Consider the following 18,980-nt stretch of genomic DNA (forward strand, 5'->3'; position numbering starts at 1 on the left):
GTATGAAAAACCAAGAAAAATCCGTACCACTGTACTTAGACTTAAAACAAGTCTTAAGGACCCTTTGGTTCCCAGATTTCAGTGGCATCTGTGTAACGACTGCAAAATATGTTTCAGCATTGACAAGCTTGAAATAATACTTTTTCATCAGTGCCGTTTTTGAAAGAGTTCGCAGGGAAGTACGTAGCGTGGAGTGTGAAAAGTCTGAAGCACAGCGCGGTTAGGAAAAGTCACACCACAGAAAGCCAGCAGAACACGCCGGGAGGTGGTGACCGCCTGACAGATACCCCCTTCTCCCTCCCGCCGCCCGGTTCTGGGCTAACGCGACTTTCGCCCTCAGGGCTGGAGCTGTCTTTGCGGTAGCTGTTTCTTAGCTCCCAGCAAGTCCGGGGCGCCCCGGTACTGCAGTTTGCCAAGTGTTTTCACAAACTTTAGTTCATAAACCTCTTTCAAAAGCCTGAAGAAAACTGTTTCTGTGCTCTGACTGTAGGATAGAAAACACAACGGTCACAGAAAGTAATTGAAGGCAAAGCCCAACAGGCTGCAGCCTGAACTTGTTTGAGCGGGAAGCCCGAGCCTAGCGTCCCACGCTGGGAGACCCCCCTCAGGCTCTCAGGCCGGAGCCTTCGGGGGACCACGTCGCGCCCCGGCGGTGGCGGCTGCGCCCGGCTCAGGGCGGTGCCGCGGCCACTGGCTCCTCCTCGGGGTGGGGCGGGCCGTGCCGGGCGAGGGCGGGAGGAGGAGCAGCCGCAGCAGCGTGAGGAGCTGCCGCGCGAAGAGCGCGTCGCGTCCGCACTTCTCCTGTCCGCGAGAGACTGAGCCGCGCTGGCAGCTCGCGTCGAGTCGGTCTGCCCTCGCCGCATCCCGCGGCGCCCGGTCGGGCTCCGGGAACCAGGCAACACCTAGGCCGTTCCCTGCAGACAGCCCCGGGCCAGCGGCCCCCTCGGGAAATGTCCAGCGGCCGGAGAAGGGGCAGCGCCCCCTGGCACAGCTTCTCCCGGTTCTTCGCTCCCCGAAGTCCTTCCCGGGACAAGGAAGAGGAAGAGGAGGAGAGGCCGGGGACGAGCCAGCCTCCCGCTCCAGGCCGGTCCGCTGCCAGGTGGGAGTCGCGGAAGGGGGTCGCGGGGGGGCCCTGCGCGTACTCGCAGGATGAAGGCTCCCGGCCTGACCGCCGGCAGCCGGCCGCTCTTGGGCCAGGCTGCAGTTCGGTCGCCACTTTCTGTTCTCCTTCCTCCATTGCTAAAGTTTCCTCCTCCTTGCCCCGTTCCCGTGCCGCACCACTCGCCACTCCTCTGCAGGTTAAATCGGGGTGAAGTTCTTGCCCGGCAGCCGGACGCATATCCCCCGATCCCCGCCTGGCTCCGCGCTCTTCCTTTCCCACCTTCCCCTGCCCGGACGTGATTGGGTTCCCGTTCCACACACGCTCTACTCTCCAAGTTCTGTGGCAAAAGCGACTACCCCGGCGTCCCGCCTGCAGTAATGGGAAACACTTGTGAGCCGAGCGGAGCCGTCAGCCAGGGGAATTGAGGGCGCGATCCCAGCACCACTTGTGTGGGAGGAGATCGGGGCAACAGTGGTAAAGGTAAAGCTTTGGGGCGTCACCCCCTCAGCTGGTATTTTTGCCATCTTATTTAAGTTTTCTCAAAATGATTTTTAAAAGGAATTGTGATAATGCGTTCCCAAGACTTTCACCAAAATGGACTGGACACGTAAATGACGCCACCCTTCTTTATTTCTCATCTCTCCTAGAAACGTCTGCCTCAAGTTCCCAGATTCTGGAAATCAGGTTTCCAGCTGTCTTGGTTTCAGTAATCAAAGGGTACCCTTTCTCTGCAATATTTGTATCTTTCCTTCACTTTCCCATGTTCAAAAATCAAAAATTTTTAGACATGCCTCATTTAAATGCCTGTTTCTGAGTCTTTTCCTCCCCCCTGAAGAAAGAGGGGTTAAGTAAAATGCAGCTCGCTTTCTTAAACTTATGAGAGGCTTACACTATCTTCTCCCGAGATTGCACTAGAATGACCATTGTCATTGGAAGGACACACTCCAGAAAGCCGTGTTTACTTCGGACTCAAGATTTCCTGGTGGGCTTTAAAAAAAAAAAAAAATGGATAGGAAAGAGAACTGAGAGTGAGCCAGTTCCACTAGCATTCAGATTTTGTGAGGTGATTTTAGTCGTTTGTGTATTCCTCGGTTTCCCCGCTTGTGAAACATTTTCATTATGACCGTCTGTTAATAACATGCCACATGTTTCCAAGAAAGCTCCTACGATAATTGAGTGGTTATTCTCCTGGGACGTTTCAGTTATTATTGCTCTGACTGTTGAGAGTTTAAAATTCAAAGTTACACAGTAGTTAAAAATAGTTTTGAAGTCTGACAGATCTCATCCAGGGTGTCAGCTAGTTCTGCTGGTGTGGGCAGACAGCCTGTGGTGCCTGCTACCGCCGTAACAACACTAACAGTCTTGGAGAATATGAACGCAGTCTGCAAGGAAATCCTAAGTAGGCGCAGCAGAGTTGGGAACTTGAGAGTCAGTGTTAGAAAGGAGTAAGCAGGTCAACTTCAGGGTCATGTCAGTAATGGCCTGAAATCCCACTTGCCTCTCTGCCCTATTTTGGCTTTTTAAGGCACTTCTGAATTCTAATTTCTTTACTGACTGGAGCTGACCACTCTAGAAACTAGTTCCTTGTTCACCTACCACTTCTCTATTCTCATCATCTCCAGATTGGCACAAACTGTGGCTTTTCAACAGTGAAGATTTTAATTGTGCTTATATCAACGCTAATTTTGTTCTCATCTTTTTTGGAACTTGCCAGATGTTAGGGGGATAGCAGATGACCCTTTGTGTGGGTGTTTTACTGTTTTAAATGAGCTTAAATCTTTCAAGGGCATAAACAAACACAAAGCCTTTATTGAAAGTTTAATAAAACAAATGGAACCGCTTTATAGTACTGAATGTCCCAGTAACACAACACCCTGATTTAAGAAGATTGGAAACAGAATTGCAATTTGTCACTGTGATCTTATTTCAAAATGAAAGAGTATTTTGGCTATTTCTCTTTGTGGGCATAAAAACTTTTGTCATTATGAGAGCTGGGTATACCTTCTGTAGTGGTGATTTTAGATGAAGAGGAGTCAGTGCAACAGACAAACGGGGTTGGTGTGGTAGGGACATAAAGAGTGAGAAAAAGGGTTCTTTTTCTAGGAGCTGTAAGAAGCTGGGAAGACTGCTTGAAAACATTAACATGAATCCCTATCATATGTCTGGCACTTTACAGTTTACAAAGTACTTTAAATAATATTATTAAACATGACCTTTGACCAAACCTATATTATCAATATCCCCATCTTACTGTAAAAAACAGGGTTAAGGAAATTTACTGAAAGTCACGTAACTACTTTTCAGTCAGAGAACATGTATCAGATGTGCCTACAACTCTGAACATGTAATAAAGATTATTGTCTGCATCCTGGCTTTTTGATGTACTTGAAATGAAATGCATTCTCTAAAACCTGTGTTTTGAAGTCTCTTTTTTGCATCCCAGTGTTGATTTGCATGAATTTTTAAATGTAATGTACAAATATAAAACAAGACATAAGTTCCGTAAGAACAGAATTCCTTAACAGTTTCTTAAGTACAAAATTAAAAAATAAACTAAAACATAATTATGAGACCCGTAAAAGTCGAATTTACAACATCCTGAAACTGTTTTTTTGCCTACTCACAAAATGCATACTGGGACAAACACCAGGTCTTTGGGGAGTTGCCATGCCTTGATACAGGTCTTCCAATATTTTACTGTTTTGAACCATAGGAAGATCTTTGTTTTTGTGGTGTGCTGTGATTTATGTGGGCTTCAGTTGGTGAGAACACTTCATTATGTATTCTTTGTCACAATTAAAGAAGGCCTATTAGCATCAACACTATTGTATATCCCAACTTAGGCGTAGGCACTCAAATTGCTTGATAGTACTCATATTAGGTGGTTGACCATTTCCAGGAAATGCTTATATTAATTTATTTTAGATGATATAAAAAGGAAAACTGCAATTGAAGTTTTCATAGGAAACTCAAAAACTCCCAGAGTTCTGTGGATCCCAGTTTGAGAATCACTGGTGCAGTGTTAAGCCCAGTTTATAAGCATACAAGGAATGGACTCATTAGAAGTGATAGGGGAGACCAGGAAGTGCTTCCTGGTAGGGATTATTTTAACTGGGTCTTCAAGGAATTGGTGATGTTTCTATACAAAGAGAACTTAGGAAAAGAGAGAATAGGGAACAGGTATTCTGGGAAAAGGTATTCCAGACTGAGCAAAGGCCTGCAAGGGGTTTATGATCTGTTAGGGGCTATATACATTAATGGGACAGAGTGAAAGGAGCAGTAAGAAATTTAGGTTGGAACTGGGTTATAAAGGTCCCTAGACAAAATGTTTGGCTCTAGATTTAAGGCTCAGAGAATTTTTTCAAAAGCCTGTTATACAAATATTGCTGAAATATGAAACTTGGAGGAATTCCTGCCTTATTTTATCTGCTTCAAGAAATGATTGCTCAACTTTGTTTCTTGGCTGTATCATGCATGATGGACCTGTTTAAAATGAGTTCTGTGCAATGTTTGTAACTGTGAAGAGAGATGGTAAGGTGAGAACAGTATTTATCAAGGGCTGACTGTGCACTTACTCTTGGGCTGGGTACTTTTACTTGCAACATTATCATGTAAATCTCACATTCAGCATGAAAGGTTGGTCCACTTATTACCATCTGACAATTGAAGAAACTGAGTTTGGGAGAGTGCTCAGTGATGAATGCTATGGGCGTTTTGAATGGAACAATTCTTTGAACTGGACCCTTTTGTCCTTTGCAAGATGTTTGGTATCCATGATTCCACACACTAATTGCCAGTAGCATCCTCTGGTCATTGGGATAACTGAAAACTCCTCCACCCAGGTGGGTGGGAGGGAGAGTGATACCACTCCCAGTGGAGAGTGATTTACCCTAAATCGTGAGAGGAGGTGAGAAGTGACATTTGAACTTAGGTCTCTCTAATGGACTCTAAAGCTCTGGTTCCTTTTTTGACACCATCCTGTCCACCACCCTTCTGAACTCTGTTCCTTCAAAACATATTTGAATATGTCAGGCAATTGAATTGTTCCTTACTTCGTTCTAGAATGGGTGACACTGTGGCCCGTTTCAGATATATTCCTTTTGGCTGTTACTTTGACCAAATACAGTGTCATTGATGGAAAGAAGGTGAGACAGGATTGCTAAGTCCAAGGTCAGGGGCTGTGTCTTCATCTTTGTGTCCCCTTAGTTCAGGTGAGGAGTGACTCTGTTGATTGGAGTATTAAAGCACTTGTTAGTAACATTCAGCTAGGGGTGGTACCCTCCCCAACCTTCAAGTAGGCACTTAGAAACACCGGGAAGGTTGTTTTTGCTTGTCACTGGCTGGGAGTGTTGAATGGGTGCGGCCAGGATGCTAATGAGCTGTGGTGTAGGAGGTGCTCTGTACTGTCAGAAATGTCAGTAGTACTTCTGATGACCAGCATGGGATAGCTATTGGCCTTCAGGTTAAACTACCAGTGTTGACCACAGCATCAGTTGTGTGAGGAAAGGAAGCTTTGTTTTCTAAATTGTCATGATGATTGCATTTGTATTTATTTGAAGCACTAAAAATAATTGGTAACTAGTTAGTTGGATAGGAGATACCTGTGTCACATCAGCAGTTCATGCCTTCAGTAGTGAAGATGATGAGAGAATTCCAGAAGTCTTTAGGGGTGTGTATTTTGTCAGAATCTTGTCCCCCTCTGCTCCTCTAGGTTAATTCAAAGCAAAAACCTACTCTTGGCAGCAGAGTTGAAATATAGCCTGTTGTAGGGTATCAAAAGTCTACCTTTTTCAAGTGATTTCCATCTCTTGGGTTCAATAAGGTGTCTACCAGATGGCTAATTTGGGAATTCTGTTTTTTGCTGCGAACATTCCTTGGAAATGGACTCAATTGTATGCTCTGAAAGTGTTAAAGTTGCAAGGGTACCACAAATTGACCTTCAGTAAGTTTATATAATCAGAACTTCTAACTTTATTGACAGTTGTAACATTTTTAAATTTTTTACTCATCACAGTGGAAAATATGTAAAAAGGGTAATAGCAAGTTTTGTAAAATAAGAGAAAATATTCCCTCAAGACAAAATATTTTCTATCCAAAGTTCTGATGAAATATACCAAAGACCAGATATAAGAAATGTTAGTTACCAATTATTAAATAAAATGATAGCAACAAACTGTAGGTGGTTGTAAAATTAAGGAAAATAATCTAGGCTATATGCTGAAAAGAAGGAATCAGCATGAAGTAAAAGTTAAGGAGGTAATACTTACTTTGAGTCTGTTCAATCCATAAGTTAGAGTGGCTGCTTTGTGTCCCATATGGTGCAAAGCAATGTGGATATAACCATAAATGAATGACCAAATATGCCTTCATAGAATTCACAAATTAATGGAGGAGATAAAAGTGTACATCTCTGTTCTTAATATGAACTCAGTATAAACCAAACATGTCTTTGGAGTGTGATTTGTTTCGTTCAGAGCATACTTAATGTTTCATGAATGTTACACGTTGTATGAGAACTTTAATTGGGCTTTCAAAATATGTTCTCACATTATTAACTTTTCTCCGAGCATGGTTTGGTTAGATTCCTTTGCCAAGCCAGCATAGTTGGGGAAACATGATAGTAACTGCACCATCAAGGTGAATGGAAGTGCTGCCCCTTGGTTCCTCTTGCTCTCCTCCTTGACCCTTCAGGCTTTGCAAGTCCTGGATAGAGGCAGAAAAGTGCATCCCTTTGGGAATCAACATTCCAAAAAAGTGGCAGTGCTTTTTTTTTGATGGAAAGAAATTGACACAGGATTGCTAGACCCAAGGTCAGGGGCTTTGTCTTCATCTTTGTATCCCCTTAGTTCAGGTGAGGAGTGACTGTTGATTGGAGCATTAAAGGACTTGTTAGTAACATTCAGCTAGGGGTGGTACCCTCCCCAACCTTCAAGTAGGCACTTAGAAACACCGGGAAGGTTGATGCTGTGAGAGAACAAATCGAAGTTTTTCAACTAGTAATAAGTCATTCTTAGTGTTTATTTGGCAGTTGTACCTGGCCAAGTAATGGTGCCAGTCCATCCAGCAGGACTGTCCCTGAATGTTTTACTTACTCCCAGAAGTTTTTAATTGGAAGTATGCTAAAGCACTGAAACAACAGCTTAACCAAGTGTGTGTTTGTTTTCTTTTTTCCTAATCAATTAGTGATAACAAAAACTAACCTTTATTAAGGCCCTACCCTTTATTAAGGGTACCCTTAATACCCTTTATTAAGCCCTGAGCTTGGAACTTTAAAAATATCAATTCACTTAATCCTCAGAGCAAGCATATGAGAGAGGTATCTTTACTCCCTTTTACAATATATAATTTAAGGCTTCAAGAGGTTCAGTAGGTAATCAAAAGTCTCACAATATTGGTAGTAGAGTCAAGAGTCAAGTTTTCCTTCCTGAATTCAAAGCTTACAGCATTATGTGACAGCTTCCTCTGCTTAACTTGGGAAGACTCGTAAAAGAAGGCTGCCCTTAGAAACTGGTTTGGAATGGCAGTAAAAGACAATGGCATGCAGCTGGACATCTTCCCAGATGGACTGGGTCAGGGCTATGGACAATCAAGAATTATACTCCTGAGAGTTGGGAGAGGAAAATAAATGCATACATTTATGCAGATTATAGATTTATATTTAAATACAAAGAAAGGGTCAGTCTCCTTCAAAAGAGAGTTTCAGATGGAAACTATAGCAAGATACCATATTCTACCTATTTGATAAGCAAAACTCCAGTTTGATGTGGGGAAGCTGGAACTCTTATACACTACTAGTGGGAGTGTAAATTGATACACCACTTTGGAGAGAAATTTGACAGGACCTATCAATATTGCAGATTCACATACCCAGCATTTCTGATTTCAGGGAATTCCACTGAACGTGTAGTTTGCAAATGGGCCAAAAGTTGCCTATAGAAGTTAGTCATTGCAGCATTGTTTTAATAGCAAAAGAAAAATAGAGTAGAATGCCATCAATTGTGGACTGATAAATCATAGTACATCCATATAGTGAAATATGATGCAGCTACCAAAAAGAATAGGAAAGCTTTTTATGTACTGTTAAGGAAATATCTCCAAGATACATTAAGTTAAAAAAAAAAAAAAAAGGCCAGGCGTGGTGGCTCATGCCTGTAATCCCAGCACTTTGGGAGGCTGAGGCGGGTGGATCACCTGATGTCAGGCATTTGAGACCAGCCTGACCAACATGGTGAAATCCCATCCCTACTAAAACACAAAAAAATTAGCTGGGTGTGGTGATGCTTGCCTGTAATTCCAGCTACTCCTGAGGCTGAGGCAGGAGAATCGCTTGAACCTGGGAGGCGGAGGTTGCAGTGAGCCAAGATTGCACCATTGCGCTCCAGCCTGGGCAACAAGAGTGAAACTCCATCTCAAAAAAAAAAAAAAAAAAACTTAAGCTACAACTAATTGTGTATAGTATGCCCCATTTGTGTATACAAAAGAAGGGGATATGAAATAAATCTGTTACTAGTGTTGCATAACTTATTTTGGGGGTATGGGGAACTGAGTGAAGGGATGAAAGGCAGGAGAAAGACTGTCTTATGCCTTTGTACACTTAAAAATTATGTGAATTAGCTATTTCATAAAATAAGAAAAAGATTGGATTAAAATCTGGCGAATATCTGTGGCTAAAAGAAGGAAAAAAAAAGAAAACAAGAGAATGTATGATCCTGAGTTGGCAAAAATCCTCCAAAGAGAGAATGCACTACATTAACTTATTCAACTGAGAAAAGTTTCAGTTAAGGATATAAATAAATAGAAGTAATTTTTGTAATGCAGAGTAATTTGATATTTTGACACTTTGTACAAGTAGGAGTGAGGCTTTTCTATATTATTAATCTCTAATGTGAAACTGGGTGGAGTTGACACTTGCAGCCACAAATATATCAACATAACTCATTTTTACGTGTTCACCTGTCATCCACCTTGACCTCTCCAGTATGACCCAGGACAGGTTATTAACCTCAGAGTCTTTAGTGATAAATCAAGGGAGTTGGTTTTCATCTCTAAGGTCTCTCTCAGCTTTAGCATACCAGCCAAAACTCCATGGGCTATTAGATGTGTACAAAATTGATATGCCTTATAAATTAGAAAGATTTATATTTTATTGGAAAAGTCACATATGAAAATGCTTTAGTTAATTCTTCCATGTGATCCTAACATTTTGGTTATTTGATTTGAAAGCTTCACCTGTGTTTAAAAAGAATTAATTTAGTGTTCCTGTGTCAAGCACCAATCTAGGTCCTGGGAATCCAGCAGTTAACAAGGTGCAGCATTGTCTTTGCCTTAAAGCACTCATGCAGTTTTGTGGGGAAGGCAGACATTGCCCAAATCTTTCTTTCTTGAAATAAGTACCAAGGTAACACGTAGGGGACTGTAGGAGCATTTAACGGATGTGAGCCCATTTTTGAGGCTCTCAGAGGAAACTTTTGTTTTTTTTTTAAATCTCATTTAAGCTGTTTCTCCTGGAACATGTGTCTAAGTAATGTTTTTCTGTTCTTGATTTATAAACTTTGGACAATATATATTGACTTCTGATTATGGTAGATGAGCACTTAGCTATTTTATATGCTTCCACATCTCATTACTTATCCAGCCAAAATAATCATTATAATTGGAAGATTAAATAAGCCTGTAGATTTCTATGAATATTTAGCTGTTGTTTTCTGCTAAGCCAAGTGCTGTACTATGGTTGCTTTCTTAGTGTGATATTTTGTTTTTCATGGAGTAAATTACCTTGTTTTTCATTTGCATATTGCTGCTACTTCTAGGATGCACAAATACATTTATAAAACCACTTTTCAGTGCTTTTTTCTACATCATTAAATAACATCTACCAGTTTACCCCATGACTTCCAAGACCTTTCTCTTGGTCTCTGTGTCTTCCTGTAATTTGTATCACCTAGTAGTTCCCAAGCTTGCTGCATTGATCTCTCTACTACTCAGCCCTATGTAAGACCACCTATTTTTGGACCTCAAGTATTCCTCTTTCTTGGTTAACTCCTCCTTTTGTTGGCATATATCTAACAAGAAAGGGTTCATGTTAGATAATTTTTTTTAGTCTTTGCACTTCTGAAAATACATTTTTCTGCTCTAGTAAATGATAGTTTGGGTATAAACTTATAGACTCAAAATTACTTGCACTCAGATTTCTGAAGACATTTCTGTATTAGTCTTCTCTTTAATTCTGGATTGTTGAGAAATCTGAGGCTAGTATGATTTCTGGACCTATTTTTGTGATTCATTTTTTCTTTGTGAATTTTTAAATCTCTTTTCAATGTAGACTCTACAAATGCACAGTAATGAACCTTGCACAGTGCCTTTTAAATTCATTTTGCTGGACAGTTGGCAAGCTCTTTCACTTGGGAGGCTTATATCTTAACGATTTAGAATGGAGAGTTTGGCTGAAGCTCCCTGTGTGTGGTCTCTGCTTTCTATACTTTTATTCTTGGTATTCCAGAGTCTGGAGGCTTCTCTTTTTAAAAATTGCTAGGCTCCTGCCAAATGTTATAATTTAGGGATGTGAGTTCACTAAGAAATCAACTGACAAGAGGCAGATTAATAGGAGAAATGACATCGAAATTTATTAGCATGTGGGGGAAAAAATTGATTACCAAATATCCTAGTAGGGTACAGATGCTTATATACCCCACCTCTTAGGAGAGAGGGAAGTGGATGATTTTAGGGGAATAGTAAGTGATTTTTATGGGAACTCATTGGGCTTGAAGAACATAACAAAGGCCTGGGACAAAGTCTGTTGGGCCCACGGAACGGACAGTGGTTTATGACAAAAGTCTGTTGAGATGTTATGACAGATTTCAGTCTTTCTTCTGGTAACATGAGTTCACTTAATGAAAACTAGGGAAGGGACTAGAGGTAATTGTTTTCTTCTTTGATGTGTCCAAACTTTAAGCAGATAAGAGAACTTCAGAGAACGGGACTTCATTCTGTGCTTTGGGAGAGACAGAGGATCAAAGACAAAAGATGAAGGTGGGGTTCAGAGAGACCTTGAGGCTGCTCAGTTCAGCATGTCAAAGTGCCATATTTTGGGGTATGGGATTCTGAGTTTTTATCTATTCTTTTTTGTAAAAGAATTATTGATACATAATTATTGTACTGTTTATGAAGTGAGTATATGTGATATTTTGTTACATTCATGCAATGTGTAATGATCAAATCAGGGTTTTTAGGATATCACTTCAGCTTAGCACTTCACTGTTAGCGTGGGGGTGGTTAGCATTAACAATAGTATACTGTAAAATAGCTAGAAGATAAGATTTGAAATGTTCCCAACACAAAGAAATGATAAAAGTTTTATTTATTCTGAATTATATTTCTGCCTGTTTTTCTGTCCTTCAAAAATCTCATCTGTCCTGAATGCTATTATTCTTTGTCTTTTTTTTTTTTAACCGGTAGCTTATTTCCTCTTATTAATTGCTTTACCATCATTTCCGTGGGACAGAGTTAAACATGTGTTCACCTATATTGTTTTGCTAGAAAATCTTTGCAATTATCATTGTTGCCAAACTTTTTACTTCTTTGAGTATAAATTGAACTCCATAACCTAACGTCTCAATGATGGCTATGAGGAAATAATTGCTTGCTCATGGATAGGAAGAATTGGTGAAAATGGCCATACTGACCAAAGTAATTTATAGATTCAATGCTATCGCCATCAAGCTACCATTGACTTTCTTCACAGAATTAGAAAAAAACTAAATTTCATGTGGAACCAAAAAAAAAAAAAAAGAGCCCGTATAGCCAAGACAATCCTAAGCAGAAAGAACAAAGCTGGAGGCATCATGCTACCTGACTTCAAACTATATTAGAAGGCTACAGTAACCAAAACAGCATGGTACTGGCACCAAAACAGATATATAGACTAATGGAACAGAACAGAGGCCTCATAAATAATGCCACACATCTACAACCATCTGATCATTCACAAACCTGACAAAAACAAGCAATGGGGAAAGGATTCCCTATTTAATAAATGGTTTTGGGAAAACTGGCTAGCCATACGCAGAAAACTGAAACTGGACCACTTCCTTACACTGTGTACAAAAATTAACTCAAGATGGATTAAAGACTTAAATGTAAGACCTAAAACCATAAAAACCCTAGAAGAAAACCTAAGCAATACCATTCAGGACATAGGCATGGACAAAGATTTCCTGACTAAAACACCAAAAGCAATGGCAACAAAAGCCAAAATTGACAAATGGGATCTAATTAAACTAAAGAGCTTCTGTACAACAAAGGAAACTATCATCAGAGTGAACAGGCAACCTACAGGATGGGAGAAAATTTTTGCAATCTATCCATCTGACAAAGGGCTAATATCCAGAATCTATAAAGAACTCAAACAAATTTACAAGAAGAAAACAACCCCATCAAAAAGTGCGCAAAGGATATGAACAGACACTTCTCAAAAGAAGACATGCGGCCAATGAACATATGAAGAAAAGCTCATCATCACTGGTCATTAGAGAAATGCAAAGCAAAACCACAGTGAGATACCATCTCACATGTTAGAATGGTGATCATTAAAACATCAGGAAATGAGATACTGGAGAGGATGTGGAGAAATAGGAATGCTTTTACAATGTTGGTGGGAGTGTAAATTAGCTTAACCATTGTGGAAGGCAGTGTGGCGATTCCTCAAGGACCTAGAACCAGAAATACCATTTGACCCAGCAATCCCATTACTGGGTATATACCCAAAGGATTATAAATCATTCTACTATAAAGACACATGCACACATATGTTTATTGCAGCACTGTACACAATAGCAAAGACTTGGAACCAACCCAAATGCCCATCAGTGATAGACTGGTTAAAGAAAATGTGGCACATATACACCATGGAATACTATGCAGCTATAAAAAAGATGAGTTCGGGGGGTGGAGCCAAGATGGCCGAATAGGAACAGCTCCGGTCTCCAGCTCCCAGCCCCAGCGACACAGAAGACGGGTGATTTCTGCATTTCTGCTTGAGGTACCGGTTTCATCTCACTAGGGAGTGCCTAACAGTGGGTTTAGGACAGTCGGTGAAGCGCACTGTGCGCGAGCCGAAGCAGGGCGAGTCATTGCCTCACTCGGGAAGCGCAAGGGGTCAGAGAGTTCCCTTTCCTAGTCAAAGAAAGGGGAAACAGACGGCACCTGGAATATCGGGTCAGTCCCATCCTAATACTGCGCTTTTCCAACGGGCCTGGAAAACGGCACACTAGGAGATTGTGTCCCGCACCTGGCTCGGAGGGTCCTATGCCCACGGAGTCTCGCTGATTGCTAGCACAGCAGTCTGAGATCACGCTGCAAGGCGGCAACGAGGCTGGGGGAGGGGCGCCCGCCATTGCCCAGGCTTGCTTAGGTAAACAAAGCAGCCAGGAAGCTCGAACTGGGTGGAGCCCACCACAGCTCAAGGAGGCCTGCCTGCCTCTGTAGGCTCCACCTCTGGGGGCAGGGCACAGACAACCAAAAACTCAGCGAGAACCTCCACAGCCTTAAATGTCCCTGTCTGACTGACAGCTTTGAAGAGAGTAGTGGTTCTCCCAGCACGCAGCTGGAGATCTGAGAACAGACAGACTGCCTCCTAAAGTGGGTCCCTCACCCCTGAGCAGCCTAACTGGGAGGCACCCCCCCAGTAGGGACAGACTGACACCTCATTCAACCGGGTACTCCTCTGAGACAAAACTTTCAGAGGAACTATCAGACAGCTGAATTTGTGGTCTCACGAAAATCCGCTGTTCTGCAGCCACCGGTGCTGACACACAGCCAAACAGGGTCTGGAGTGGACCTCTAGTAAACTCCAACAGACCTGCAGCTGAGGGTCTTGTCTGGTAGAAGGAAAATTAACAAACAGAAAGGACATCCACACCAAAAACCCATCTGTACATCACCATCATCGAAGACAAAAAGTAGACAAAACCACAAAGATGGGGAAAAAACAGACCAAAAAAACTGGAAACTCTAAAAAACAGAGCACCTCTCCTCCTCCAAAGGAACGCAGTTCCTCACCAGCAACGGAACAAAGCTGGATGGAGGATGACTTTGATGAGTTGAGAGAAGAAGGCTTCAGACAATCAAACTACTCTGAGCTACGAGAGGAAATTCAAAACAATAGCAAAGAAGTTAAAAACTTTGAAAAAATATTAGAAGAATGGATAACTAGAATAACCAATGGAGAGAAGGGCTTAAAGGAGATGATGGAGCTGAAAGCCAAGTTTCGAGAACTACGCGAAGAATGCAGAAGCCTCAGTAGCAGATGCGATCAACTGGAAGAAAGGGTATCGCTAATAGAAGATGAAATGAATGAAATGAAGAGAGAAGGGAAGTTTAGAGAAAAAAGAATAAAAAGAAATGAACAAAGCCTCCAAGAAATTTGGGACTATGTGAAAAGACCAAACCTACGTCTGATTGGTGTACCTGAAAGTGATGGGGAGAATGGAACCAAGTTGGAAAACACTCTGCAAGATATTATCCAGGAGAACTTCCCCAATCTAGCAAGGCAGGCCAGCATTCAGATTCAGGAAATACAGAGAACGCCACAAAGATACTCCTCGAGAAGGGCAACTCCAAGACACATAATTGTCAGATTCACCAAAGTTGAAATGAAGGAAAAAATGTTAAGGGCAGCTAGAGAGAAAGGTCGGGTTACCCACAAAGGGAAGCCCATCAGACTAACAGCTGATCTCTCAGCAGAAACTCTACAAGCCAGAAGAGAGTGGGGGCCGATATTCAACATTCTTAAAGAAAAGAATTTTCAACCCAGAATTTCCTATCCCGCCAAACTAAGCTTCATAAGTGAAGGAGAAATAAAATACTTTACAGACAAGCAAACGCTGAGTGATTTTGTCACCACCAGGCCTGCCCTAAAAGAGCTCCTGAAGGAAGCACTAAACATGGAAAGGAACAACCGGTACCAGCCACTGCAAAAACATGCCAAATTGTAAAGACCATCGAGGCTAGGAAGAAACTATAGCAACTAACAAGCAAAATAACCAACTAATATAATGACAGGATCAGATTCACACATAACAATATTCACGTTAAATGTAAATGGGCTAAATGCTCCAATCAAAAGACACAGACTGGCAAACTGGATAAGGAGTCAGGACCCATCAGTGTGCTGTATTCAGGAAACCCATCTCACGTGCAGAGACACACATAGACTCAAAATAAAGGGATGGAGGAAGATCTATCAAGCAACTGGAAAACAAAAAAAGGCAGGGGTTGCAATCCTAGTCTCTGATAAAATAGACTTTAAACCAACAAAGATCAAAAGAGACAAAGAAGGCCATTACATAATGGTAAAGGGATCAATTCAACAAGAAGAGCTAACTATCCTAAATATATATGCACCCAACACAGGAGCACCCAGATTCATAAAGCAAGTCCTCAGTGACCTACAAAGGGACTTAAACTCCCACACAATAATAATGGGAGATTTTAACACCCCACTGTCAGCATTAGACAGATCAACGAGACAGAAAGTTAACAAGGATATCCAGGAATTGAACTCAGCTCTACATAAAGTGGACCTAATAGACATCTACAGAACTCTCCACCCCAAATCAACAGAATATACATTTTTTTCAGCACCACACCACACCTATTCCAAAATTGACCACATAGTTGGAAGTAAAGCTCTTCTCAGCAAATGTAAAAGAACAGAGATTATAACAAACTGTCTCTCAGACCACAGTGCAATCAAACTAGAACTCAGGATTAAGAAACTCAGTCAAAACCGCTCAACTACATGGAAACTGAACAACCTGCTCCTGAATGACTATTGGGTACATAATGAAATGAAGGCAGAAATAAAGATGTTCTTTGAAACCAACGAGAACAAAGACACAACATACCAGAATCTCTGGGACACGTTCAAAGCAGTGTGTAGAGGGAAATTTATAGCACTAAATGCCCACAAGAGAAAGCAGGAAAGATCCAAAATTGACACCCTAACATCACAATTAAAAGAACTAGAAAAGCAAGAGCAAACACATTCAAAAGCTAGCAGAAGGCTAGAAATAACTAAAATCAGAGCAGAACTCAAGGAAATAGAGACACAAAAAACCCTTCAAAAAATTAATGAATCCAGGAGCTGGTTTTTTGAAAAGATCAACAAAATTGATGGACCGCTAGCAAGACTAATAAAGAAGAAAAGAGAGAAGAATCAAATAGATGCAATAAAAAACGAAAAAGGGGATATCACCACCGATCCCACAGAAATACAATCTACCATCAGAGAATACTACAAACACCTCTATGCAAATAAACTAGAAAATCTAGAAGAAATGGATAAATTCCTCGACAAATACACCCTCCCAAGACTAAACCAGGAAGAAGTTGAATCTCTGAATAGACCAATAACAGGTTCTGAAATTGTGGCAATAATCAATAGCTTACCAACCAAAAAGAGTCCAGGACCTGATGGATTCACAGCTGAATTCTACCAGAGGTACAAGGAGGAACTGGTACCATTCCTTCTGAAACTATTCCAATCGATAGAAAAAGAGGGAATCCTCCCTAACACATTTTACGAAGCCAGCATCGTCCTGATACCAAAACCTGGCAGAGACATAACCAAAAAAGAGAATTTCAGACCAATATCCTTGATGAACATTGATGCAAAAATCCTCAATAAAATACTGGCAAACCGAATCCAGCAGCACATCAAAAAGCTTATCCACCATGATCAAGTGGGCTTCATCCCTGGGATGCAAGGCTGGTTCAACATACGCAAATCAATAAATGTAATCCAGCATATAAACAGAACCAAAGACAAAAACCACATGATTATCTCAATAGATGCAGAAAAGGCCTTTGACAAAATTCAACAACCCTTCATGCTAAAAACTCTCAATAAATTAGGTATTGATGGGACGTATCTCAAAATAATAAGAGCTATCTACAACAAACCCACAGCCAATATCATACTGAATGGGCAAAAACTGGAAGCATTCCCTCTGAAAACTGGCACAAGACAGGGATGCCCTCTCTCACCGCTCCTATTCAACATAGTGCTGGAAGTTCTGGCCAGAGCAATCAGGCAGGAGAAGGAAATAAAGGGTATTCAATTAGGAAAAGAGGAAGTCAAATTGTCCCTGTTTGCAGATGACATGATTGTATATCTAGAAAACCCCATTGTCTCAGCCCGAAATCTCCTTAAGCTGATTAGCAACTTCAGCAAAGTCTCAGGATACAAAATTAATGTACAAAAATCACAAGCATTCTTGTACACCAATAACAGACAAACAGAGAGCCAAATCATGAGTGAACTCCCATTCACAATTGCTTCAAAGAGAATAAAATACCTAGGAATCCAACTTACAAGGGATGTGAAGGACCTCTTCAAGGAGAACTACAAACCACTGCTCAATGAAATAAAAGAGGATACAAACAAATGGAAGAACATTCCATGCTCATGGGTTGGAAGAATCAATATCGTGAAAATGGCCATACTGCCCAAGGTAATTTATAGATTCAATGCCATCCCCATCAAGCTACCAATGACTTTCTTCACAGAATTGGAAAAAACTACTTTAAAGTTCATATGGAACCAAAAAAGAGCCCGCATCGCCAAGTCAATCCTAAGCCAAAAGAACAAAGCTGGAGGCATCACGCTACCTGACTTTAAACTATACTACAAGGCTACAGTAACCAAAACAGCATGGTACTGGTACCACAACAGAGACATAGATCAATGGAACAGAACAGAGCCCTCAGAAATGATGCCGCATATCTACAACTATCTGATCTTTGACAAACCTGAGAAAAACAAGAAATGGGGAAAGGATTCCCTATTTAATAAATGGTGCTGGGAAAACTGGCTAGCCATATGTAGAAAGCTGCAACTGGATCCCTTCCTTACACCTTATACAAAAATTAATTCAAGATGGATTAAAGACTTATATGTTAGACCTAAAACCATTAAAATCCTACAAGAAAACCTAGGCAATACCATTCAGGACATAGGCGTGGGCAAGGACTTCATGTCTAAAACACCAAAAGCAATGGCAACAAAAGCCAAAATCGACAAATGGGATCTCATTAAACTAAAGAGCTTCTGCACAGCAAAAGAAACTATCATCAGAGTGAACAGGCAACCTACACAATGGGAGAAAATTTTTGCAACCTACTCATCTGACAAAGGGCTAATATCCAGAATCTACAATGAACTCAAACAAATTTACAAGAAAAAAACAAACAACCCCATCAAAAAGTGGGCAGAGGACATGAACAGACACTTCTCAAAAGAAGACATTTATGCAGCCAAAAAACACATGAAGAAATGCTCCTCATCACTGGCCATCAGAGAAATGCAAATCAAAACCACAGTGAGATACCATCTCACACCAGTTAGAATGGCCATCATTAAAAAATCAGGAAACAACAGGTGCTGGAGAGGATGTGGAGAAATAGGAACACTTTTACACTGTTGGTGGGACTGTAAACTAGTTCAACCATTGTGGAAGTCAGTGTGGCGATTCCTCAGGGATCTAGAACTAGAAATACCGTTTGACCCAGCCATCCCATTACTGGGTATATACCCAAAGGACTATAAATCATGCTGCTATAAAGACACATGCACACGTATGTTTATTGCGGCACTATTCACAATAGCAAAGAGTTGGAACCAACCCAAATGTCCAACAACGATAGACTGGATTAAGAAAATGTGGCACATATACACCATGGAATACTATGCATCCATAAAAAATGATGAGTTCGTGTCCTTTGTAGGGACATGGATGAAACTGGAAAACATCATTCTCAGTAAACTATCGCAAGGACAAAAAACCAAACACCGCATGTTCTCACTCATAGGTGGGAATTG

At 41.2% G+C, this 18,980-nt stretch overlaps 1 protein-coding gene across 3 annotated transcripts in view; it reads left to right on the top strand.

The window, feature by feature from the left end:
• The first annotated feature begins 755 nt into the window (after nt 1-755).
• CRYBG3 (crystallin beta-gamma domain containing 3) overlaps nt 756-18,980 on the top strand; it is a 137,037-nt gene continuing 118,812 nt past the window's right edge. Inside the window, exon 1 of one of the 3 annotated variants that reach the window (XM_055259902.2) lies at nt 756-1,099. In XM_055259902.2, coding sequence (XP_055115877.2) covers nt 951-1,099 — 149 coding nt within the window. In that variant the 5' untranslated portion in view covers nt 756-950. Of the gene's footprint in view, nt 1,100-1,523; nt 1,583-18,980 lie in introns of those variants that run through there. The other 2 variants (XM_055259904.2, XM_055259903.2) reach the window with 2 other exon arrangements.

This window comes from Symphalangus syndactylus, chromosome 21 (assembly GCF_028878055.3).
Source record: "Symphalangus syndactylus isolate Jambi chromosome 21, NHGRI_mSymSyn1-v2.1_pri, whole genome shotgun sequence".
In the NCBI taxonomy this organism is placed as follows: Eukaryota; Metazoa; Chordata; class Mammalia; order Primates; family Hylobatidae; genus Symphalangus; species Symphalangus syndactylus.